General features: G+C 44.7%; 2 protein-coding genes across 8 annotated transcripts in view; both read right to left on the bottom strand.

Annotated features, from left to right (window-relative positions):
- Positions 1 to 4953: 4953 nt before the first annotated feature.
- Positions 4954 to 10845, bottom strand: UMPS (uridine monophosphate synthetase). Its single transcript, XM_041409441.1, has 6 exons — positions 10690 to 10845; positions 10312 to 10465; positions 7995 to 8663; positions 7128 to 7303; positions 6501 to 6615; positions 4954 to 5722 (listed from the first exon to the last, which is right to left on the bottom strand). The coding sequence occupies exons 1-6, from the start codon at positions 10837 to 10839 to the stop codon at positions 5541 to 5543; spliced, it is 1446 nt and encodes a 481-aa protein (XP_041265375.1). The 5' UTR covers positions 10840 to 10845; the 3' UTR covers positions 4954 to 5540.
- Positions 10846 to 11358: 513 nt separating this feature from the next.
- KALRN (kalirin RhoGEF kinase) overlaps positions 11359 to 26626 on the bottom strand; it is a 473687-nt gene continuing 458419 nt past the window's right edge. For 6 of the 7 annotated variants that reach the window (XM_041406297.1, XM_041406207.1, XM_041406244.1 and 3 more), the window contains 7 exons: positions 25446 to 25567; positions 24209 to 24340; positions 22381 to 22545; positions 21441 to 21519; positions 20111 to 20311; positions 19083 to 19221; positions 11359 to 16907 (listed from right to left, as the gene is read on the bottom strand). In XM_041406297.1, the coding sequence (XP_041262231.1) occupies positions 16362 to 16907; positions 19083 to 19221; positions 20111 to 20311; positions 21441 to 21519; positions 22381 to 22545; positions 24209 to 24340; positions 25446 to 25567 (1384 nt within the window). In that variant the 3' untranslated portion in view covers positions 11359 to 16361. Of the gene's footprint in view, positions 16908 to 19082; positions 19316 to 20110; positions 20312 to 21440; positions 21520 to 22380; positions 22546 to 24208; positions 24341 to 25445; positions 25568 to 26626 lie in introns of those variants that run through there. The other variant, XM_041406254.1, reaches the window with a different exon arrangement.

Here is a 26626-nt window from a genome sequence, read left to right as displayed (position 1 = left end):
GGTAAGAAGGGGTTTCAGTAATGAGGACTAAATACAATTGAATCATATACTGTGTGAAGTGCTGGGCCCCACAATTTAAGAATGATGTTAAGATCCTTGAATACATCCAGAAGACTCCAGGTTTATCTAGTTTAGAGAAAATGGGGCTGAGGTAAGACCTCATTGTGCTCTGCAGCTTCCTGAGGAGGGGAGGCAGCTTGTTCCCTGCCTGCAGTGTGCTGGTGGGCACCATCATGCCTACCCCACAGTCTTTGCAAGATGACCATGGGCATCTCCTTTAGCCAGCCTACTGTGAGTCCTTTTCCTTGCAGGAGATCGCCTGATTGTCTCCATTCCAGATGATGTTCCTGTTTGCAGGGGGCCACTTTGAGTCAGATCTATTAATTTCAGCATTTCAAGCATTTTGTCCCTTATTACTTTGAGCTCCCTTAAGCCTCTGGATGACCCTGACCTGACCTTTCCTTTGCGAGTGCTTCCCTGTCCTTGTTGCCTCCCCTAAGGACTGTCAATTTTCCAGCCCTTCCCAGGCCACTGTGGTGTTTCAGTGCCACATTTCATGCCATAACATTAAGGCCAGGTTTTCCTGGTCTCTCTGGATGCTGTATTTTGCAATTTTAGTTTCCCTGCTGATGTTGCTGGCACAACCATCATGTCCCAGGGTGTTACCTCTGTTCCTTAAGGAAATCCTGAGCAGTCAGCCTCATTGTCCAGCCAGGGAACCCATCAAGACTACTAGAGGGAGGGGGAAGGAGGAAGCCCCATACTCCCAGCATTTTTCTATAAGCATTTATTATGGATGATAACAGGGAGAGGATTTTCACTCTGGCCTCTGCATCGGTGTTTAGGAGAAATATTCTTCCTGTCAGGAATATCTGTCTAGCCTCAGCCTGATGAAGGATCACTGCTCCAGCCCCCAGCAGGTACCACCCATCCCACCCAGTCCTCAGGAGGCTTTGGCTGTTCTGCATGGACAACTGCCATAGCTGCTCAGCATGAAAATTCCTAGAAGTCATTGTGACCCTGGGTGGCAGGGGGGGACCTTCCTCTCCAGGAGGATCCAGGAGGAGCCTCTGGAAATTTTAATGTCAGGGTACAAGGAGGCTGCCTTATCTGGACAAAGTTTGGGCAATGAAGAGGGAGAGGAAGACTCACTGACAGAATCAAAGCCTCCTCCTCCTCATTTTCCATTTTCAGTATTTATCTTTTCAGTGATCTGCTCTGAGACCAGACACAGAGGCTTTTGCTGTAGGTGCCATAGGTCCGGATGTCTGAGGGTAGTTTTTAACTAATTGGTTTGCAACAAAGCCATGGGATTCAAAGGCAACTGCTCACACTTCTGCATCCTTAGCTTGCAGCAAAGCTTCCAGTTCCTGCCTAGCAGTGCTAAACAAAGCACCTACAGCTGACACCTCTGTGAGAAGCCCGATGAAGGGCCCCTTGCTATTCTCTGCTTTGCATTTGAGCGTCCTGTCACCTCTGAAACTCACTATGCAGCCTTTCCAAATTCAACCAATTCTTAGACACCTTATCCCTGTCCCACAGAGGGGTTTTCTACAAGCATCTTGCCATTTTCACTGCTTTTCTACTTCCTTCTCCCGAGCATCCATGACCTGTTTATCACAGATCCACACTTCTAACACCAATTAATGCCACAACCCAGAAAGATTACTTGGCTTGTGAGGATGCAAAGATTGCAACTGTTTGTAGTATGCCTGACTCTGTTATGCACAAGGACACAGAGGATTTATTATCTGTTTTCTCTTATTCATTACACTTTAGTACTATCAAGGCAAGTATAGTTACAGTTGGCAAAACAAGTAGATCTACTCTACAAGATACTACAAATTACTACCAGAAAGCAAACAGGGATTTCCAGAGCAGCTGCAATCAATACTAGCATCAAGTCTGTATTTCAGTATTGCACAGCCTATGACATGCCACCACCTCATGCACAGTTACAGCCTGGCTCAGGCTTCCCCCTGTCCTTCGTCCTGGCCAGCCTCCAGCCTCCTCCACAGCCCTGCAGGTTCACAGCTGGACTGTGGCTCACACCAGCTTATGAGAAAACGCTCAGAGGCCACATGGGTCATGTAGGAACAGAGAACCAAGACTGAGGACAAAGCCAACCCAGACACACAGGCAGGGTCCCCTCTCCCAGCATGAAAATGCCTGCCTAAAGGAGTTGGAGGAAAACCTGAAGCTGGAGCAGGCACCAGGATGAGTTTTAATTTCTTGCAGCATTCAAAGCTGTATTGTCACTGTGGCACAGACTGACAAGATCCACCAGCATGGTTACAAACAAACAAACAAACAAATAAACAAACAGCATGTCTAGCCCACAGCCCAATCACAAGCCTTCCAAAACAGACCATTCCCTGAGACAGTGACCTCCAAAAGTCAGATCTGAAAACAAACTTCCTCTGGGTGTTTCACATTCCTTTGGTGCTATTCTCTAAACGCAATGTTTGTGTCTCTTACTAAAAAAATCCACAGCAACAGGCTTTCCACACAAACTTGAAGGGAAGTGATTCAGTTATTTTTCTGGGATTAAGTTTCAAATAAATTTTCATAGACTAGGCTATGGAAACTATAATATGACCTGTCAGTTAACCAATAATAAAGCAATGTTGATACTGTGGCATACAAATAATACTTTTAAGGATGATGCTGGTTTAGCTTGTCTGGTTTTAATTCAGCGCTAGGTTTATCAAGACTTTGCAAGAATTTAAAGTCTGAGTAAAGTACTGTACTTAGGCAGTTATACTGATTTAAGTGCCTTGGCTGGGTTCTCTTGACACAGATACCCACAACCTCTGAGACACAGAGTGGACTTTACACACAAATATCAACAGCTACATAACAATTCCTTAGTGGCTCAAGCTTGTGCTGGTCTCACAGTTCTCAGGAACTGCTGCTCAGAAATAGCAGCAAGTCATGCAGCTTTCTGCTGCAAGCACTGGCAACACTTGGCCACAATTTATTTCACTATGAAGAGAGTGATTTACTTTCATTCTGTTATAAACCATACTCCAGAATAGATAAGGATCACAATTTCGTATAAATACCTACTGCCAGTTAACATTAAATTGAGAAATTTAAATATAGCCTTATGTCTCCACCAAAGGTTCAATCAGATCACAGAATAAACTGCAAGAGTTTCAGATTCATATATTATGATGCAAATGAGTTTTGTAAATTGTGACCTAGTTCCCATGTTAGGAACAGTTGGGACCAACAGCAGGGACTGTGTGATGAATGCAAGCAGCAGGAGCAAGCAAGGAAATTAACATTTGTTCTTAATTTGAAATGGATTTTTAATCACTTTCAGGTGCCTCAAAGGAAGTGCACACACTTGTTTACTATAATCATTCTGACAGAAGAATGCATATAGGAGGTAACACGTTTTTGTTTTACTAATTGAAATGTTTGCAGCAGTGGTGTCACACGAAGTGCCAGAACACAGCTCTTTCTGGAGGGCACAAAGAAGGACTGTGAAATGAAGTTTCCCAATTGATCCGTTCCTCAGAACTCGCTTTGTACAGAAAGTGAGCTGCACGTACCCTCTAAAAGTGACTGGGTATTAGATCACATTCATCTTTCCAAATCCAGTTGCTATTTTTTAAGCAAGAGGCCTGATACACTCGCTCTCCCAAGAGCCTGCTCAGGGATTTAGCTCCACGGCTGTCAGCCACATGCTTAAACACGATTCAGCAGAGTTAGTGGAAAACACTCAACTCATGAAATTCTGCTCGTGCTGTAACAGCAAGCCCACAACAACACACTGTGCTGGGCTTCAGCCTGAGGCAGCTTTCTGATAAACTATTGTTTTAAATTAGCTTTAGAATACTGCTTTAAATGTTTGAATGACGTTTAAATGTTTTAAATACACCCAACAGCAAGGGTGTAACTTGTTACAAACCAGACAGATTTTCATTCTGAGGATTATCTAGAGCTGAAAATTATTGGAAGCTGTAAAAAACTGCAGAGCGTCAACGCTCCCCAAAAATAGAGTCTCGGCTCCCTCTGGTGGAAAAGGTCATTTTCTGCAAGGAGGTCTAAGTGAGAGTCTTGTTTATGCTACAGGCCTCAAGACCATAAAATACAGAGACAACAAACAAAATCCTCTTTGAAGGACTGGAACTTCTTAGAAGTTGATGTGAAATATCCCATCCCACTGACTGTTGCAGGGTATCTGAACAGGATACTTCATAATCAGCAAGTTCCATCTTCCACAGGGTGGAATTCTCCAGGTGTGAATTATTTATATTAAAAAATGAATATATCAATAATAATAATATAATATAATAATATACTGTTAAATTATTTTATTTAATCCTACTGAAGCAACTGGTAGCCCCAAGGAAAATAACACACACAACGTTCTAACATTCTCTCCACAACATCTTAGGCCCCACAAGTAGGTGAATAACGAAGCAGAGCACTGTGTCACTAAAACAGGAGGCATAAAGCAAAGCCCTCAGATCCCAACCTGTGTCCCTTGGTCTTAGACATCCTCCAATCTATTTTTGAAGACCTGGTGAAGAGCCCAGCACTAATGGCAAAAACCTCACTAAACAGAGTTTTTCCTAGTCTAGACGTAAGTGTATTAACAAAAGGACCCAGCTTTCTGTGTGCTCTGGAACAGCAACAGTCCAGAACTGCATCAGCACTGGAATAAAGTTTTTGTTGCTATTTGCACCACATCCATGCTAGAGACACTTAAGGTTATTCCATACTTTATAATCAAAACCAATCATTAAAGATATTTATATTTCTCCTTATTTACCATGTACAGTGGAAAGTAAAGCCTGCAGGTATTCCAGCTATTGTCACAAGAAGTCTAATAAAGTACATTTTTATTTCAATTAGAGAAATCAACAGCTCCACTGTAATTAAGCACACAACTAACTGCTCTGACAAATTCTGTAAACAGAATCATGACCAACTCCTGCAGTCACAGACACACCAGGATGACTTTTTATAATATTTCTGCCACAGAACAAAGACATATAGAGCCATTGAAAAAGGAAAATAGTAGCAAAAAAGAATTTATTAAACACCAGATAATTCAATTTCACAGTATGGCATTAAAACCTGCACTTGCTCCTTTGGAAACAGGAGAGCTGAATAACCCCATGAAGGTGGGGCAGCACATCAAGTATGCAGGTGAAGTTTATTAAGGATGTAACTAAATACCATTTCCACAGCCAGAAAGAATTTGAGGGTGGGGAAAAGAGACGAAGGCAACAACAGCCAAAAAAATACCCTTGGAGTGTTTTGTGTAATGTTTTTCAAACAAGAAATCCCACTAAGGCTAAAAATTTGGCATGAAGTTCTGGGTTCTTACATTCAAGTATCAAAAAGCAACAATGGCAAGTACAATTTGACTCATGTGTACAATTAAAACAACTTTGTAATAGATTTTTCTCCAAAAGGGCAGTTTTTCTACAGGCTGAGGTGTCCATGTATTTAACTGGACCCCTCATGAGGGCTGCAGCTCCATCAGCTTTGCTTACACTGGCTAGGACAGCGTGTGGTTTTCAGTCTTCTGCTGGAGCACCAAGCCTGCTCGTGTAGCTCTCCCACGCTGCCTTCCTGTACTTCTCTGCTTCTTGGAGACGGTCTGAAGCTGCCAAGATGCCACGTCCCACAATAATGATATCCGAGCCTTTGTCACCAATAACTTCCTTGGGGCTTAGGTACTTCTGTCCAAGGTTATCCCCTGAAATACAGACACCATTTATTTTTGTCTGTACAAAACTGTATGTACTAAAAACCTTCAGGGAGGTGCTGGAACAAAACAGGTTCCCCCATCCCCAGCTCTCATCCTAACAATCCACAAACAGAACTAGAAATTGCATGGCCAACCAAAAAACAGATCAAATCTGACAGCCAGCACCCTCCTTTTTCATGGTTTACCATTCGGTATAGATGGAACAGTTACCCAAAGAAGCACCAGTCAGGATTGCTAAAATAATCAGCCTTCTTCAAACAGGCAAAACCCCCAAACATTATTGCAAAAGCTTGTGATTTCAGTTTAGGTCTCATAAAAATTAAGTATTGCAGAGAAACATATCTCCCCTATCTGCTTCAAAGATAACCTCTTCAGTCAGCACAAGACTTTCCATTCACTGGTACTGCATCTATATCAAAACCAAGTGTTTCAGCTGGACGTCTCCATTTGTTATGTTTTTTTACTACTACTGAATAGTTTTACATCTAACACCTATCTGGAGACATTTTACATGTGTTCAGGAATGAGCTTTATGGTACACAGACCCCAAAACAAGAAAAAAAGATTGTATAGCCTGCTCACTGCCTTCTGGAGCTCCCAAGAAAGGAATCAGCATATCCAGAAATATGAGACAGCCCTCAGTGGGAAACAGACTCCTCCCAGCTGAGAATCAGCATACAAGCCCTCTTCAGGAGTCACTTTTTCACTGGAGACTAGATCACTTCTGTACTTACAAATAGACTAAAAATATTTCAGAAAAAGTTACCTCCAGTTTGCAGCTGCACTCCTGGGGTTAAGTGAAGAAATTCTGGTTTATTACTAACTCTAGATCCACATATGAATCCAAAAACAAAATCTGAGTTCTCTTCAGCCATCTGTACCTGAAAAAGATCAGTGAACAATTACAAATGATATACTTAAAACTCAGCTGGCCTAGCAATCTGTTTCTCATCCACCCTCTGACACTTTAAGCTGTGTGAGGCAGGGGTATGAAACACCTCTTGCTTTCCCAATATAAAGTCACTCCTTCCCTGTGGCAGAAAAGTGAATGTTGTGTTTCTTTCTATGTTATAAATAATACTGCAAATGGATTTAAACTAATTAGAAATGCACTGCTTAAAGAAACAAATTTAAAAAATAAGGGGAGGGTGCTAATAGAAAATGCAACAAGTACTAGAGTTCCATAGTGTGAACTCTGACCACCTCTCATCACTGGCCTACAGCTGCAACCTTTGAACACCACACAGTCACATTCCTGAGTCTCCAAGGAAAAAACAAACACCTCTAAGAGTTAGAGCTGGAGGGACTCTTGGAAGTGCAAATATTAGAAACGCATAAAACCTCCCTGTCACACTTGACAAGCTTTTATCCCAACACAAGACTTCCCACTTACTGCAGCTTTTGTGTATTCACCCGTTGCAAGGGACCCCTGGGAACTCATCTCTGCAACCAGGAGGCAGCCACGCTGCAGAGGAAGACCCACTTCCTTCAGCCCTTTCACAACTCCAGAGCCTGGAACCACGTGGGCATTGACCATGTCCGCCCAGGACGCGATCCTGAACACGCCACCTGAGAACAGGGGCAGGAAGACACAAAGAGGCAAGGAATTGTCAGAAATGTGTTAAACAGGAAGCACAAGTTAGACAGGAACAGCTGCACACCTTATCACTCACGTATTTAAAAGACAGTTTTACTGCTGAAGCTTGACTGTTACAAGTTCAGTCTCATCAGACAGCTCTGACAGCTGCCTAACCACAAAGCGTAATCTCTCAGTTTACTTTTCACAAACACTTGTTAGTGTCTCACCTTTAATATTTACTGAGACATTTATGGTAGCCCAGAAATCTGCTGTCCACAGGTGCTTATCTTCCCAGATAGCACACAGATCATATGGGACATAAGGATCAGGAAAAGAGAACAGCAGTTCCACAGCTGCAGATGGAGTATCAAAAGAAAGCCATGCTGGGCACACAAGCAGTACAATAACAGCAGGCAGCAGTTTCTCATGGCACACAACTCAGAAGTACTTACTGAGCACAACCACAGATTCATAAAAAGGTTGAGGTTGGAAGGGACCTCAGGAGGTCATGCCCTCTCAGCAGGGTTAACTCCAATGCTAGGTCAGACTGCTCAGGGTCTTATCCCCTTGAGTATTTCCCAAGGCTGGAGATTCCATGCTCTCTCCTGGCAACCTGTGCCAGTACTGCAGTTACACACACCAGAGGCAAAGTTACAGTGAATCCAGCTTGAAGATAATCACCTTCATACTGGTGTTTCACCGTGTTTCCAATATCTGCAAATTTCCTGTCTTCAAAAATCAGGAATTCATGTTGATCTGCGAGCGTTCTCAACTCCTTCACTACCTCTTGGGTGAAATCATTCAGGATGTCTATGTGAGTCTTCAGGATGCAGATGCTGGGGCCCAGGGTGGCAGCTAGCTGCAGCAGCTCCTTGGGGCTGGTGACATCAGCAGAAAGGCACAAGTTTGTTTGCTTCTTTTCCATGAGCATGAGAAGCCTGGCTGCAATAGGATGCAGCCCTGGCAGCTGGGCACGAGCGCTGAAGCTCAGCTCCTTGCAGAGTCTCTTCACAGGAGCAGCACCATTCTGAGCCACTGCCTCAAACACATTTCCCTCAATGAACTTCTTCACCTTTTCCACCATCTCAGCAGCCACTTCTCCCTGCTGCTGGAGAATCTCCAGCACCCCAGACAAGGTGCACACAGAGTGCAGGCGAATTCCACGTTCCTCTAGCCTGGCCTTCCCACCCTGCTCCCTATCCAACAGCACTATAGCATCTGTGACTTTTAATCCTTCTTTCTGCAGAGCTTCTGCAGTTTCCAGCACACTGGATCCACTTGTTACCACGTCCTCAATGATCAGGCATGTCTCTCCTGGATTAATGGTGCCTTCTACCATCCGCTTGGTACCTGAAAAATAAAAAGCAAACACTCCACCAATTAAGAAATGCTGGACAACCCAAGAAAACCTTAACAGAATCAAAACTTTATTAGATGACACCACTTATCACAGCTCTTACCACAGCTCACTCACTGATCTGTAATTCAGTTCATACAGACTGTTACTTCTCCAAGCTGATAAAATAATCTGTATGTTTCCAGAAGTTATATTCCGTAACAAAACTGACACACTGTTAACAGCACCAATTCAAATGTTTGAATAAGATGACTTCAGAAGTTTAGTACTGTCATGACTTGAAAGCTCAGACTTACAAAATTATTCTCTTGTTATTTAAAACATCTTTAATGCAGCCAAGTTATTAGCACTCTTCAGCATGTCCCATTTTCCACAGGCAGCACTGTGTGCTTAATAAGCCTGTTAGAACAATTAGGAGTAAAGCCTCAAGTGCCTTTGTCCTAACTAACAACAGGCACACATCCATGAAAAGCCTTCTGGGAGGCAACCACAAAGGGATGCCTGGCATTCCCAGGAGCAGTTAATCGCTGTCACAAGAAGGAACAGCAAATGTTTCCATGGCTGTCCCACTGCCTGACACAGGAGCACCTTTAAGTTTTGACAAGTGTACTTTCTAATTACACACTGATCGAGGAGGATGTGTAGAAATCCAGTTATATGGCAGGTTAATGCTTCAGTCTGCTCTCCCACATACATGGTTCATTGAGTAAAGGGACTGCTGCTCACCTGGCTCACTGATTACAGGACCACAGGATAATGAAAGAAAAAGGGGTTTGAGAGATAAATGAAGAAGAGACTAGAAAGGCTCCTTTTGGTGTCAATACACAAAAAGCTCGGCTTGAGAGCAAAATGTGGCTCCGGTCTCAGCATGCTGGAGAATCTGAGTTATAAATCCTTGTTTCTGGATGAGGCCACTAACCCAGAACCATAGCAAGGGCAACAAGGAAACAAACAAACAAACAAAAAGACACTGCTAAGAAAAAACTCCCACAAACAAAACCAAAGAAACAGAAAACATCCTTCAAGAGTCTCCAAATCTCCTACAGCAGGACTAAAGCTCCAGGCTAAACAGCAACCAGCTGGGAGAGGCTGCTCAGGCTGGAATGCTGTGGGAGGTTTGCTTTAGGGGGAAAAGGGCCTGCTTCTTAAATTGCAATGGTAGCGTTAAACTGGAAGGGAGACGCTGTGCCTTACAAAAGAACCACAAAGTATATAAAGCCATTTCCCAAACAAGGTAAATTGCAAACTCTTGATTTGGAGGTTTTACCGTAGTCTTTTCCCTCCTTCCTCCGTATGAGCATCGGAACCTGATTTTCCGAGCAGATGATGGTGGCCAGCGGCAGCGCCGTGTACGGAACGCCGCACACACAGTCGTACTGCAGACCCGCATCTTGGGCTGCCTGGAAAAGAAGTCCTGCAACCTGGAAAGGAAAACCAAACGCTTTTTAAGAGCCAGGCTGGAGCGAACGTGACTAAATCAATGAAAACCCCTCTACCTGACACGACCCAACCCAACCCGTTAAATTGCAATGGTAGCGTTAAACTGGAAGGGAGACGCTGTGCCTTACAAAAGAACCACAAAGTATATAAAGCCATTTCCCAAACAAGGTAAATTGCAAACTCTTGATTTGGAGGTTTTACCGTAGTCTTTTCCCTCCTTCCTCCGTATGAGCATCGGAACCTGATTTTCCGAGCAGATGATGGTGGCCAGCGGCAGCGCCGTGTACGGAACGCCGCACACACAGTCGTACTGCAGACCCGCATCTTGGGCTGCCTGGAAAAGAAGTCCTGCAACCTGGAAAGGAAAACCAAACGCTTTTTAAGAGCCAGGCTGGAGCGAACGTGACTAAATCAATGAAAACCCCTCTGCCTGACACGACCCAACCCGACCCGACCCTGCGGGGTCCCGGCCCTGGGGAGCCGCGGCAGCGCTGCCTCCCCGCTGCCCCAGGGCCGTGAGGGACCGCCACCCGCCAAGGACAGGGACACGCGCGGGGCCCGGGGCTCCCCGGCCCGCACCTGCCGGAGGAGGCGCGGGTGGGACACGAGGCCGCGCAGGTCGATGTACACGGGGGAGGAGCGGCCGCTCTTCAGCACAAAGTGCCCGAAGCGCAGCGCGCCCGCCCCGCTCAGCGCCGCCGCCACGGCCCCCGCAGGCCCCGCCGCCATCGCCGGGCCCGGCGCACCGAGATGATGCAGAGCGGGAGGCGCGCGGGGCGGGGACACCGTGTGGCACACGGGAGGCGGTGTGGCCGCCCCGCGTCCCCTCCCTGCGCCGGGAATCCCCACTGCGCCATCCCGGGATCCGTGTGCCCGTCCCGCATCTCCTCCCCGAGGCGGCACCCCTGCGCCATCCCGGCCCTGCTCCCTAAGGCCCGCTGTCCCCTGCACGGTTCCCCGTTCTCTCGTCACCCCATTCCCCGGGAAGCAGAAGTCGCCGGGGCAGAGGGTTTGGTGTGCCCCGAGGGTTTTCCGCCTCGGTGTGATTTTTCCCGGGGTTTTCCTCCCCGGGTGATTCCCAAAAGGCTCGGTGGAAGCAGCCAGGGTGACAATCCCGCGGGCTGGGTCCCTGAGAGGTCCCCCCGGAAAAGATGAGCTGAATAAAGCCCTCAGCCAGCCCCGAGTCTCCAAGGCCTCACTCAGAAAGGTGCCACATGTGTGAAATAAGACTGACCCGGTCTTCTTGGAATAATTTTATTTAATCAAAAAAGCCCAGAAACGGAGTCTTTAGTATACTCTATTTATGGGAATGCAAGGACGGGAGATGTACAGGTCGAAGCTACATCTGTAGGTGATCATATATACTGCAGTATAGTAACAACAACATGGGACAGCAAGTAGTCACCTCACAACAGTACACATGAGTGATCAGACTTACAAAGGAAATATTTACAAACCTGCCTTTACAAACCAACATTGTGTGCATACAAAATGAAATCCGCAATAAAACTGAAGATACATTTAAGGCAGACCAGCAATACACTGAAATAATTAAGGCTGTGGAATTACTTTGCACCTTGAAAATGCTGAGCTGTTAGCAATACTGTTTCTTTTTTCCTCCTTCAGTGGATTGTTGCTAGGATTGAAAAGCATCAATACGTTCCAACTATTTGCTCTTATCTCGGTGAATAAGTCTGAGAAGTCTGAGATTGATTTTTTTTTTTTTTTTTGCACTTGCTATTGCATTTGCTTTCCAAAAGTTATCAGCAAATTGACCTCAGTGGCAGAGCAGTGTTGAACAGTTTTGTAGAAAGAGAAGTAAAAGCACCAGCATCAGAAGTTGGACATGAAGGTGAAATATGGCTTGAGTAGAGATGTTGGTTTTTCACTAGCTCCATAATAAAGACTACAGTTACAGCAAACATTCAGCATCCTGACGCTATGGAAACACTCAGCACTACACAGATCCCAGACTGAGAGTACATCACTTGATGGCAGTGTGCAGTCAGCCTAGTAAAATGGGATTTGATTTAGTTTCCTTGGGAAAGCACCATTTTCTGATGGGACATGAGTGAATGAGCTCAAAAATAAACCCAAGCCCTGTGTTAGAGGAGAATCCACCTCTGCTGTGAAAGAAACAAGATGAAAAAAAGGTGGTGAGCCCCTGTGCATGTAAATTTTCTGCTAGAGCTTTATGTGCACAGAGAAGCCTTTACATCTGTGTCTGAAATTTATATTACCTTAGGTTACTTGACACAGTCCCTTCATTGCAGGGGCATTCTATATAGTCAGGTTCTGCATTCAGCCTTTATGCACAGTATTTGTAGCACAGGCCTAGTAGCATTGTCAGAAATGCTCATGAACTCCACTGAAGCCACAGCCTCAGGGTCAGCTGAGGGCACAGACTTTCTCTCAGCATTAACTTAGAAGTAAAAAGATACATGTTACTGAAAAAACCCAATCTGTAGTCTTTTAAAAAGAAAGGGCAGGAAGACTAAATTAAACTTGTTGGTATCACTGAGAAGAGAGAGGCATATAATAAATTTTAAAGCCTGGATTGCTTTAAAATACTGAAGTCTACCACCCTGGACTGGCTGTGTCACCCCAACAGTACCCTGCACAGGGGGCTGGGCAGCCTGGGGGTACATGGGGTGTCCCCCAGGGCAGCAACACCTGATGGGGGCTGGCAGTTTACACTGGCCAGCAGAATTCCTGTCCTGGCCTGGCTGCTCCAAGTGGAGCAGAGACAGAGGTGAGTTAATTTCTCATTGCACATTCATTAAATGAATCCATCTTAAATAAGGCGCCCCCATGTCACTGCGTCCTCTGGGCTCTGTGTCACCAGCACCTTTGCTGCTGCCCTCCTGTCACCCAGCACCTGGGGAACACATTTTGCTGTCAGAGCAGGGTAAGAGCACTGTGGAGATGTCTGATGGCAGTGGCTGTGTGCACAGTGCCACTCCACACACAGCTTGTGGTGCACTGTTTCAGGATTCCTGTCCATCCTGGATGGTCGGAAGCTGCTGGAGAAGCTGAAGGGTGCAGCTACCACCATATTTTCAAGCCATCTTGGGAATACCCTGAGTGGTACACAGCTGCAGGTGGAAATCTTCCCCTTGGGGTCAGATATTCTCTGGGGAACTTCACTGAGAAACCGTGTTTGTTACAGACAATATTTCATGCACCAAAAAAATCCAGTCACTGGAGAATGCTACTCAGGGGGTTGGCTGTGGTGCTTCTAACTCAGCAGGTGCACTCCAGGCCTACTTACTCAGCTTCTGTTATCTCTTTAAAATGGAGTTATAGTTTTCAACAGAGTTACAGGACCTGTTGTATCTGCAGAGGCACCACAGGTTGGCTGAAAAAGACTTTGAAAGAGCGAAGTCAGGATACTTCCTCTGCATTTATCACATGGCAATATTGCATGTCAACTTGGTATTATTCAGGCAAAAGCAAGAATAGTTGGTAATCACAAATGTTTTATGGAAGTTTTAACTGGTTCAAGTATTCCTGAATGGGCTGTAAGAAGAATGGTGTCCAGGAAGAGGTGTTCTAACATGAATATGGAAAAAGCAAAACCACAAAAGAAAGTGACCCCACAACATTCAACATCTTCAGAATTCAGGACCTCCAGCTCTCTCAACAAGGAGTCTTTTTTGAATTTGAGCACCAATATCTAATCATATATCATCTCTCTTTCAGCCTTTTGGGTTTTCTTTTCTGTTATTTGATAGCAATGAGAGGCTTAAATATTACCTTAAACAGTCTCGCTTTTCCCCCCTGTGCATTCAAAGGGTCTGTTGATGTAGTTTGACATATGAATGCAGGATGTAGGAAAACAAAATGCTAAATAACTCCAAATTTCATGTGCTACACGAGATTTTGTTTGTATTAATGCCAAGCAGAAAGTCGGTGGCTCAAACTGTACCCATGGGCCTAATAAAAGCTGTGGGTTTTACAGACCACACTTCCACATACATTTTTTTAAGGGCAGCACAATCACAGCACAAAGAGCCAGCTTTGACAAATAGGAAGAATTACAGACAGTCCTGTAGTGAGAAAGTACCTGAGGCTGGTGGTAATTAGAGACCCTCTTGACTGCTGTCTGTATTCAGTTGCTAAGAAATTGCATACTTTGCACTGTTGCTCTGAGAGTCTGCTCTTTATCTAAGAGGTGCTGCTGGATTGCTTAGCAAATCAGCTGCTGCTCTAGAGAGGAACTGAGATAGGTTCTAGATGATTTTCAAAGAGCTTACCCTTCTGTGAACACTTGTCTCTTTCAACCCTTGCCACACTCCCTCCCTGCATTAGATCTCTCACAGAACTGCTTCTGGCTCTGCTGAGGCCCCTGGGCTCACCCCTCTGCCTGTGCCTTCCCCATCTCAAGGGCTGTTCTTTGTTGCACACACTCAGTGTCCAGCACTGAGGGTTTTTGCTGTGCCTCTTCTCTGCTAACAAAATACTGACCACGCTGGTGTAGTGATAGAGCAAGCACAAAGAGAAAGGCCAGGTCTCCTCCCTGCTGTGAAAGGGAGCTTGGAGGTGGATCAAAAAAGGGCTATCAGAGCCCTGAGAATTTAACAGTACTTGCAGGGTATCTCCACCACCCCACCGGCAGAGACAGCGCGTGCTCCTTCAGGCTCACAGTGCAGTTACTCAGATGGTAAATGAGATTTGACTCTCTCCCTTATCAGAGAGTCTGTATGAGCACACGTGGTCAGATCTAGTCCTTTTCCTTAGGAAAACCTTTGGTAACAACTGCCATTTCCCATTACAGACACACAAATGGTACTCAGCACCGAGACAAAGTCCCCACATGCCAGGGGAAAAAAATCTCTTTGATTGTAACCCTACAAGGCTGTAGAGCTTTGTGGTGTGGCAGTAGGATGGGGAAGTCCCAGATGGACTTTTCCCTTCCAGTCTCATTTCTGGAAAGGAAGATTTGGCCAACCTACAAACTGCTGATTTGTCACTGCAGACTCCCTTATACTTAAGGCTGGCTCCATCACTGTAACATCAATATGATGATGTTGCAACTTGGCTTGCAAGAGAGAAATGTTTTAATTGTGAATATTAATTTTTTTATTACAAATTAGGCTTTGGACATAAAAATATCCTCATGAATGCTTTGGTTATGAGGTGCTAATGGTGGCTGAGAGATATTTACAAGTTTGGAAATGAAAAAAATGACATGCTTTAAACACTGAAAACAATTTTCAAGCTGTAAGCACAAGAATGAACTCACCACTCCTACTGCACTCTGAAAGGCTTAGATGGACTTTGGGCCATTCTGAAGCTAGAAATGGAACAGGATCCTTTATATTTATATATATTTATATCTATGATACAATATATGTATACTGAAAACCTGTGATAGAAAAAATTGTCTTCATCACCATCATCATCTAGTTTACAGATACTGCAAAAATTGGACTCTGCCTTTTCTCAATGCACAGGTTTTGCAAAAGATTTCTGTACAATGTGTATAAAATGCTTTTAAAAAACCCACCATAGTCCCATTGTGCTTAATCAGAACCAGCTGTATGCTCCAGTGAATTCATTGCCTTAATCGTAGCTCTGAAAAGTGCTGCACGTCGACTTAACACAGCAGAAAGCCCAAGCAGGGGCTTAATGGAGGATTTTGGTCTGAGCACTACCAAGAGCGAATGTACCTAAGCCACGCCACCATGGGAGCTGATCCAGCAGTGACTGGAGCCTGATCTTGCATGTCTCTGCAGGCAAAGTCCCTACTGAAATCATGGCAGACCTGGGCATATGGGGCATGAGAAATATGACTGATAACCTGGAGCAGGCTTGCAATGATTTCAGCAAAAACTGACCAGTCCAGTTCTGCAGTACGTGCTAAGGTCAGCTGGTCTCACTTCCCCCCCTACTATCCTACTTCTAGTCTTTTGTACATTTTGAATTCAGTTCAGCAAGATCAAGAGGATTTCTTATAAGGCTGCCTCACAACGATTAAGGCAACTGCAATTTTGGCTCTCATTCCCAGTTGGTGTTTGCTTCCTGCAGTCCTTTTTGGCAGTGGACGTGGCAGTACCGTGTGCCCCGAGAGAGGGAGCGTGTCCCCACTGCTGTCACCCCCTTTGCCTTGGTCCCATTGCCACGTCTGCAGTGATTCCCACCCTGCAGCTGGTGAAATGCAAACCGAACATGGGATATGTACAGGCGGATCCGCGTGCTCCCGGCACACGGCTCAGGAGCAGCAGCGGAGGATCCCGTGGATGGAGGCACTACGTGCCCGGGTTCATCCTGCTCAGCAGGAAGCTCTTGACGCTGGGGACCGGGTGCACGTCGTACTGGTGCCTGCGGCGCTCGATGAAGGACGCCAAGCGGGAGGTATCCAGTGGGATCTTGGAATAGCTGCCATTGTGCGGTTGCAGCCACGGATGCTGTAAACAAGTGGCTGCTGTCGGCCTTCTCCTGAAGTCTTCCTGGAGCATAACGTTGATGAAATCCCTGGCGGCGTGGCTCACATTGGAGAAGTACTCGTGTGGGAAGCTGAAATCCACTCTACACACGTTGATACAAGTCTCCTCTTTGCTTTCATCCAGGAATGGAGAGACACCACTTAACATGACGTAGGTGAGGACCCCAATGCTCCAGATATCCGTGCTCAGGGAGACTGGAAGGCCTTGGATAACTTCAGGGGCTGCAAACTCCGGGTTTCCAAGGAGGTGGTGGACATGGTAATGACCTGTGATCTGGACTGCATCTTCCAAATCAATGATCTTGACACGAGGCACTGGGATTCTCAAATCGATGAGCAGATTTTCTGGCTGTTGAAAAGACAATGAAATAAACTTAATTGTAACTATATTTTAGCAAATAAAATGTGTAGGATTCGTATAGGCTTAATAGCTAATCAAAACTTGCATTTAATCACGTGTGCACGGAAGAGATCAGGAGAGTGAGTGACAAGGACCCAGCTCAGCTGCTGTTTGCTCTAAATTCAGATCAATGCTGCAGTTGCAATGACAAGATCCTCCTTTGCACTAGGGCAACACACTGGGATTTTGCACTTTGTCCCAAGTACTTACAGTTTATATTCCCAAACAAATCTCCACAGATTAAGAGCACTGATGGATTTTTAAATTTTAATAAGACATATATATATCTGATCAGTTTATTTAGATTCCATATTTATTTGTTCAGGTGACAACTGGCTAAGTTAGTGTGCATAACTTGCAGCAGAAATGTTCCTCATGAAGTAAATGTTCAATTTGGCACCCACTATCCTGGGAGGGACTGGTGTTTGCCATTACTGTTGCTGTCAATTGACATGGAACTGCCAGTGCTCCCCTACATACACCAGAACACAGTCATGCTTTCCAAGACAGTAAAATTACATTTAATCCCAGTTGGTTTTCTCTGCTTTAGCAGCTCTCAGTATTTAAGGTCTCTCTCTCTCTCTCAGTGAGAGATACTGAGCATTGCCTATACACACTCTTCTGGGGACTTAACATGGATTATCCTTCCTTTGTTGGCCCTGAGAGGATTTCTGAATTTACTTCTTGCACCCTTCTAGATATTTTTTTCTCTCCTCTATCTATCTATCTATCTATCTATCTATCTATCTATCTATCTATCTATCTATCTATCTCTCTAAAGCAAAGTTGACTACTTGGCTGTTTCAGTCTCTCCACTTGCTCTTCTCTTGTGCTGTCTCTATTGACAAAATTAACACATCCTTGAGCAGGATCCTGGGAAACACAATCCATGGACAGGTCAGCTGTCACTATCAGTGCATCTCCTGCTTCCCAGTTAGCAACAGAAGGTGCTTTATTTAGCATCCCTCATTCAGAGGAACTGCAGATAGGTCACAGAAAATTAGCTTTCCACCTTGTTTCTTTGTTTATTATCAAACAGAGAATTCATTGCAGTTTCTTACCTCCAAGTAATACCTACTTTTTGACAGGTCATATAAATAGAGCAAAAAATATAAACAGTTGCATAGAAAGAAACCAGGATGATTTAGCTTTTTGTGTCTAATTCTCATATAAGGTCCTGTACAAATGGAATTTTTTTTTGTAGGGGTAGAGGCAGAAGAAGAATGAAAGTATCACTTCATCTGACATGCCTGGGGCTTGGAAAGATAAGAATAAATCTCCTTGAAGCTGGATTGTCCGCTATATAAGAAAGTTAAATTCATCCCTCATTCCCCATTTTTAATTGTAATTTAAGTCTACAAAATGTTATAGATTATCTGATATCCCTGGCAACCAGAATCAATGTTGCAGATCACAAAACTTGAAACACTTGATCACAACTTCAGTGGCTAATTCTCTGTCATCCAAGGTAACTGGGATGCTGGGGAGGACAGGAGTACAATGCCAAATCCAGGATAGTACAGTGCCTCCTGTGAGCCATGTGTGCTCACAAAAGCAGGTACAAGCTGTACTAGTCTGAGTGTGACGTTAGAGAATACCCCAATTTCTTGTCCACAGTGCAGCTTGTCCTTTGTTCTTCCTCTGAACCCTTCCCTGTGTGTATTTCCCACCCAGTTCCCCTCTCAGGCTATCCAGCATAATGTAGAATGCTGCTTTCCTTTTCCTTTGCCCCTGCCAGCCTGGCACAAGCCAGCTCTGCTCTGGAAGGTTGGTGGCTGAGTTGGCACAGTGTGAGCCCAAACCATACTCCATAGAATTATTCATAGTTTCCCTTCAGACAGGTGCTAGTGACATCTCACTCTTTTCTCTCTGACATCCTCCTTCCCCATCATTAAATCCAGAAAGCCCTTGGGAGCAAACCAGGGAATCAAGGGAAAAGGTGCATTTCTTGTCTGAAGGCAGAGACCTGGTGCTGCAGGTCCATAACTCCTTTCTCTGATCAGCAGCTTGTCCATTTAGTGATCACCTCCATGGGGTACGGGCTGCACCTCCTCCCTGTCTGTACAGCTGGGAACTCTCTGTTCCAGGGCACAGAATAACAGCATCATTCTCATTTGTTCCTACCTTTATGTCCAAGTGAGCCACTCTGCAGTTGTGGAGGTACTGCAAGGCTTCCATTGTGTCTCTTATATAGAACGCCACCTTTTCCTCCATAAGTTCATCGTGGTTCATCAGATAATCTAAGAGACGACCGTCATCCATCCTAAAACAAACCAAACCCTGTGCTTGAAACATCACATGGCATCTCTAGGAACACTTAATATCTGAAAACAAAATTGCAGCAGAAACTTTGTGACCTAAAAAAGGGAGGAAAATAAAATGCAAGATCTGATGAGTATTTAATGATATCTCAAGATACTGCAGGCCATGGAAGTGGTAGAATGATTAATCCTTAATTGTTATCTCCAGACTTTGACAAATTTAGCAACACTCTTAAAGTAAACTCATTTGCTTAAGGATAGATTCAATAGACAGAGACAATCCCTTTGGAAACAGAACTTCTTAATTATTTGGATCCATCTATTTATTTATAGAGCTGGTTACATAATTGCAGAAAAAAAATCATTGACATTTTCAGCTGGTAGTATTTTCTTGGGAAAACTAACCCAATAAAAGTTTTCCACCTAGTTTATTTATCTGTACAACCAAACAATGAAATAGCCCAAATACACTTTGTTGGATATACCGTAGCACAGCATTTTGGAGTTTGGTTGCTGTTTCTTCTTATGGAACAAGCATGGCTGCTACATGGGTCTTTTCACCAAAAAGCATTAGAATGATGAAGGCTTTGATCTAGCTGAAACACTTTTACTCAAATGTAAAAAGTGGACAAAACTGCCCAAGTAGGTCTGATGCTTTTCAGTGGCACAAATTACCCAAGCTTTACCCAAGTAGAAAGCAGTTTTATCTGTCCCTCTTAATCTCAGTTCCTGTAAAGAAAAGGCAGTGGAAACTGCAGAAAATGGCTATTTAATTTGACATCTCAATCCATAAAATCTTGTCCCTGCTGGACTCAGGGTGATCTTTATGTTTGGCTTTAATAGGGCTGTGATTCCTATCCAGACACTTGAATCCAAGCTCTGAATACTTACAGTTCCAAAACCAGGATGTAAGAAGTAGGAGACTCATATGTATCATGGATAGTGATGTACTGAGGATGCTGTAAGTGTTGTAACAAAGCTGCTTCATGTGCTGCCTGCTCTTTCTTTTTCATTTTTTTACTAATGAATTTTACAGCAACATCTTTCCGGGTGGCTTTGTGGACACATTTCTTTACTATGGAGAATCGACCCCTGAAATGATAAAGAAAACAAAATAATGAGGTGGCTTCATGAATAAATCATGCATAGTTTTTAGCACAATAATAGAGTGTTTTTCAAAGGTTTTTTTGGATTCATCACATTAATATTTCACAAGGCATCAGATTTAACAAGTTGTTCATAACCTTTTCCAACAAAGGCCCTCCATCTCTTACCCTGGGTGCAGATTCTTTGGGGATTAGCAAACACTGAGAGCAAACGGTGTCACTTTGCTTTGTGCAGCCATACTGATATCCTCTAACAACCTCCCCTGGGTTCAATTTGCTGCCACTTTTACTGGTTCTATCTCCTTTTATTTTAGCTGTGGGTCTCCCTTCTCCAGCTGCTTTATTAAAGACACCAAACCTTCTCAAACAACTAAAAGAAAACCCATGTTAAATAATCACTGACCTACCATTTTGTCTCATTTTTTTTTTCAGACACACAGTAAGAAATTAAGAGAAAAGCTAACAGGAAAACATTTAGGAAACTTTTACAGATGATAGTACCATCCCTGAAAGTAAAACTACCCAGTGAAACCATGTGCTGAACTTGAGCTCTTAGTAATACTTCCCAGTTTTCTACAGAACCAGAGGGACTCCTGTCCTTTCAGCCCCAGAATTGTCTCTGACATCTGAAGAAATAATTGCATTAACCTGAATTATTTGCATGCCCCTTATCTGTTATTTGTGGAGAGTGTGAAGGGCTGACAGCATGCGCAGCTCCTATTCAACTCACTCTCCCAGTCAGCAAAGATAAGTCAGTCACATGCCCAAGTGTTTTGGCAAACTCAGTCTTTGAGATTAAGCTTATCCAGAACGAGTAAATCATCATGACTTCAAAACAGGACCTCAAACCAGAGATGACAGAGAAGATACCAACTGCCAGAGATCTGGCTGCCTAATTGATTACCAGTTTGCCAATCTGCAATTCTCAAATCAGAACTTATCTTGAAAAACGGAATTTAGTCAGTATTTTCATCAGTGTCTGATATGCAACGCTCTTTGAAAGAAGCAGCAGTTTTCAAGCTAACTACCAAAATAACCTAAACTCCCCACCAAGGAAAAAGCTTCAAGCCATTGTTTGAGTGTTTTATTGCAGTGATAAACAGGGTTAATATTACCTCCCAATCTCATGCAGCTCTGCATAGGCAAGGTCAAAGTTTTCCTTCCATGAAATAGTGGCACCATCAGCAGCAGAGTCTTTGAGGGAACAAAGAACAGTCAAGAAGGTATAAAGACAGTTTGCTGTGGACTGTAAACAGCATATTTGAAAATTACATGAGACTTTATTATTAAGACAGGAAACATTACCACTAGAAGTCCAGTTTCATACTGCTCAGGCACAGCTCCAGTGAGCTGGACCACTAAATGCCAGAGCACTCCAGGGGAAGGTATAGAAGAGACAAAACTGTCCTTGCAGTTTTGGGCTGAAAAGGGCCACAGAGACAGGGGGTAGAGCTATGTTGTGTGAGCTCTTGCCCCATCCAGCACCAGCTGTCCAATCCAGTCACAGACCTAGCTGTGCACCAGGGCTGCTAAAACATGGGGAAAAGTGGGCTCTGCTCACAGCACTTGAGAGTGAGCTGTGCCCCAAATTCCTGCAGCACTGAGTGCTTGGGAATTGCCTCCATCACAGCATTCCCATTCCAGCTGCATTGCTAAAGAGGGATATTTAGCAAGTGGAATTGCAGCCCCCAGCTGGGCTGCCCAGCAGAAGATGCAGCTGTTGCTAACATTGGTGCAAAAGCAGGACAGACACCAGCCAGGACATGGAGCCCGCTGGGCAGAGATAAAGACAAGAAATAGTTTTGGGATAGAAAGCAGGGACCTGCTCAGCATCTGCAACAGCCTCTGAGGCAGAGGCAGGCTCTGAGCCTGGATGAGGTAAAGACACAAAAATCCCTTCTGGGGCCAAGAGCTAGCTCTGAGCATCTCCCAGGCTTTTTTTTACATCCCTAGTTGGTCCAGCATCCCTGCTTTCATCAGGACCCATCAAAACAAACCACACAGAGCACAGGTGGGTTCCTGTGTGGTCAGTCCCTCCCTGCAGCGCCCACTCACCGTACTCCGGGAGCCTCACGAACTCGGAGGGCTCGCTGGGCAAGCTGATCCCCCAGGGGTTGCTGGCACTCACTCGGAACTGGTACTGGCAGCCTGGGGACAGGTCCTCAATGACCAGGTACGTGTCCAAAGTTGAGGCTACTGACTGCTGCCAGACCTGTGAGCCTGTTGGACAGAGGGAGAGAAGGGGAGCTGAGGGAAGCACTCCCTGTGTGAGGCTTTCTCTGCCCAGCTTAGGCAGTACCCTGGCAGGGTAAAACCTACAGGGTTTTTAAGAGTGTTACAGCAGACTGTTAAACCAGAAATGGATCACAAGAAGCTATGTTGTGTTGCAGCCACCTTCCCATCTGGCTAAATGAGAAAAGAAGGAAACGCCCCTCAGTTGACTCAGGATAATGATAGAAAAAGCTCAGCCCAGGGACAAGCTGATTTCTCCAGCACTATAGCTGTGGCTGTGTGCTACAAGTGATGTCTCAGGGCAGTGTGGTAAGACAGAAGGGAAGGGCTGTTTTGATGTTATGAAAGAAACAGTAGCAGAAATACTGCAAAAAATCCCAAAACCACGGGCAAGGGAGATGAAGCTGAACAGGGCATCAGTGCAATCCAAATGCTTTTGCAGATGAAGATGTGGTGGCTACAGTGAAAGCTGCAGCTGCAGGAGGAGAATCAGCTTTCTGATGCTTAACACAGGCAGCTTGCAGGTGAGCAGAACTGCAGCAAAGAAATGTGTGACTCTGTCATGTGTTTCTGCTCCTGTCAAACCTAGCCACTGCCCAATCTGTGGCAACCAAAGGACCAGGATTTACTCATCTGTACAGGATCAGAGAGCAGAAAAGGACCCCCGGAACACAGAGCCCTGTCACAGATGGAGATTTCTTCAAGAATACATAAAATTTTATCTTATTTTAGTAAGTTCAGGGCATTTTACCCCTACATTATTTAACATGACCCAATTATTTTGTGCGTTCTGTGGACAGATTCTGATTTCCAGGTTTCACAAGGTAATGGCTGGTTTTACAAGAGTCAGTTTTACCTTTGAAGTGGGAAGAATACTGAAAACACTGCTGGGGTTTTTTAATGTTTATTTTGGTCATTGTTCTTAATAAAGGACCTTCTATTCTTTTACAAAAAATTCCAGTCACTGATGACACAGTGAGGGTCAAAATAAAATATTCACTAGGAGAAGGCATTAGTATGATGGAGCGATTAGGTTTGCACTCTTACTAAAATAGGGTAGGATTTTTTGAAGGATGAAGGGGGAAAAACAGAGGCCATATGCCTAAGGCAAGATTTACTGCCCAGGGACCCTCACACCTTTGCAGGAAGAATGAAAAAAGGGATGTGAATAATTTCAAATGCCCTTTTCAAGAGCGTATGCCTGTGCATATTGGGAAGACAGTGCATTTAATATCTAGCTAATTCTTCAGGGGAAATGGATGGTTGGATTTAAAAAAAAATGAATTTCAGAACAGAGCTTGAAAAGTATGCAGGGATCTGCAACTTTATCCAGATCAAAAAAATAATGAGGCTGATTTGGTTTTGCATTTTTGGGAAGCACCTACCAGAAAGGGTGGTGGTAAAATGCAAATGATAAAAATATGGATAAGTTTTAGCTTAGCTTTACTTGTCATAAGTGACCAGAGGAAAGATCTGTAATATATGAGAGTCTGGACTGGATGATAGAAGGGCTTCTTTCTGCCTTAGACTTTGAGATCTGTAAGCGACAATTAGTGGCATGCCAGTGGTGACAAGAATGTTTTTGGGACCTGTTGTGTCATAAAACCTGTTGTAACTCTCACAGCCAGCAAGCACAGCTCACACCACTTACCTTCTTCTCTGTACTCCACCGTGTAGCCTGAAATGGTGCAATTGCCTGTACTGGTTGGGGGTAGCCAGCGCAGGATCACAGAGGTGCAGCTTCTCTCCTGAGCAATGGGGCGGTTTGGGGCAGCTGGCACACCTGGGGAAGAGGAAACAATACCAAATCCAGCATCACATCAATAAGGGCTAGTGCTTTATTCTGAAGATCAGGTGTATCAGGTACACCAGGTCACTACAGGACAGCTGCACCTTGTAGAGGGGCTAAACTAAGCAGCAGGTGAGGAGTCAGCTACCATTGAATGCCCAAAGATGACACAAGCAAGGCATTCAGAATTCTTCTGTGTGTAGGGTGTTTTGTGTGCTTGGGAGCAGATTGACAAACGACCAGTAATCCTTCTGTGCTTTGCTTAGGGAACCCTTCAGCACAGGAGTAGTTAGTGCAACCATTGACTTGCTTGGATAAATTGGGGAAATTGGATCTCTAGGGCAGTTTGTGAGACCAAATAAATCAACTTTTAAATGCTCGTGACATTGCTGCATCTGTAACTCTCCAGTTAGACGTTCATCTCTGAACCATCCCCTTCAACACAGCTGGCACCTCATCGCTAGTGCTAGCAAATCCTTCCTCAGAGCTGGAGGCAATGCCCATCAATTCATCATTTCATATTCATTCCAATTAGATGGGTCATTAATTACAGTGCTGAGAATTCAGGCTTGGAGACATGTCTCCAAGTTGAATCCCTGAAGAACAGCTTTACCCAGCTGTACTTACTCTCACGTCCTTTGTCCCCTAAAGGGAAGGGAAGGCAGAAAATTGGTGTCACGGAATCCCAGTTCCTCTCGCTCCAGGCAGATTCTGAAGCCCAGAGCTTCCTGCAGTCAGTTGGGGCATCATTCCCCCAGGGACTCAGCTGCCTGAGGGAGCTGAGCTTCCCCTGGCTGACCTTACTGAGTTCCTGGGAAGCAGCACTAGGAGCAGGATGCAGGAGCTGAACCTGTGCCAGTGCATTTTCATTTCTCAAATGTGATGTTTGTGGTCAGATGACTTAATCATCACAAGGAGTATGCAAAGCCTTCAGCCACCAGTGGGAGATGTGGCTGAGGAATTGTACGACTTTAACATCTCAATTCACCTGGCACAGCTCCACATCTGGCTGCCTCTGCTTGGGGTGTTCCTGTGTGCCCCCAGCCTCCAAGGGACCACAGAGAGGAAAAATCCCGTGTGTTAAGGTCAGATGTGCTACCTTGGACTTTGATAGTTGCAGAGGTTGATGCGGTTCCGTGTTCATTGGTTGCCACACAGGTGTAGATGCCGCTGTCCTGAGGCATCAGGTTGCAGATCTTCAAGGTGAGCTCTCCCGAGTCACTGTGGATGCAGGAAGCCCAAGTTATAAAACACTGCTTCACTTGCTGATGGTTTTTACATAGTTCCTGTCCTGCCTCATTGCAAACAGACGTGCACACAAGTCCTGTTAACTCATTTGAAGGAATATCCCTCCAGCAATTTGATGTCCAAGTACAATCCCTTCATATGTCAGGGTCTGGTTGTTAATGAAACCTTTGAGCAAACCTTTGGTACAAATTGCCTACCAATGAAATGCTCATGTCTGTTGTGGCCTAGGATGAGATGTCAAGGATCACTCAAGCAGCAAGAAGTCCAGGAGATAAACATTGCCTGTGCCTGTCCAGAGCTGGATGCTTAGACTTCATATATCTGGAAAGATTTACCCATGAAGATCTTTCCTGTCATGGCAGATGGTAAGCTGCTGTGCCTCTGCAGTGAAGTCCAACACACACCAGACAAATTGGGCTTCCCACGGATGCAGGAAGCAGTCACACAGCACAGGGTGACATTTCCAAGGAGCTTCAGGCCCCTGGAGCATGTGCCATTGATCTGATGCTGCTGCCAGGGCCCCAGTTGGAAGACTGGACATCTTATAGCAGCCAGGGATAAAGAGCACAGCACTGACTTCATGAGACACACTGAGAAAATAAACAGCTCTGTGCAATCTCATGAATTTATCGCAGGTCTGTTCATAGTCACTGCTGTTTGCACACTTCAGTTTCCAATATGCAATTTGAGGGAGCTGGCCTGAATGAAAAGATTTTGCTTGTGTAACTGTTTTAGCTGTACTGGAGACCCATCTTAGAGCCAACAATAAGTTCCTTTGATGGCAAAACTAGGCTAGTTCTTGAATGCTTAATCTGTCAGGTACTGCAGAAGGACGTGGTTGCTGGGATAACTGTCTGGACTCTGCAGCTTTTGCTGGTCTGACTGTGCTGGTTTAAAACAGGACAGAAATATCCCCTCTCCCTGAAATCCATACACTCGTGCCAACAAGATTTGTAAGAGTCACTGATCCATTGGGGCTCTGCTTGGCAGGCAGTGTCTTCACTGGAAAGATTATTTGAGTAACAAGACAAT

Source organism: Onychostruthus taczanowskii, unplaced genomic scaffold (genome assembly GCF_017590055.1).
Source record: "Onychostruthus taczanowskii isolate IOZ18803 unplaced genomic scaffold, ASM1759005v1 scaffold10, whole genome shotgun sequence".
NCBI classification, from domain to species: Eukaryota; Metazoa; Chordata; class Aves; order Passeriformes; family Passeridae; genus Onychostruthus; species Onychostruthus taczanowskii.
The sequence above is the reverse complement of the archived record's forward strand: the minus strand, read 5'-3'. Positions and strand labels throughout refer to the sequence as shown.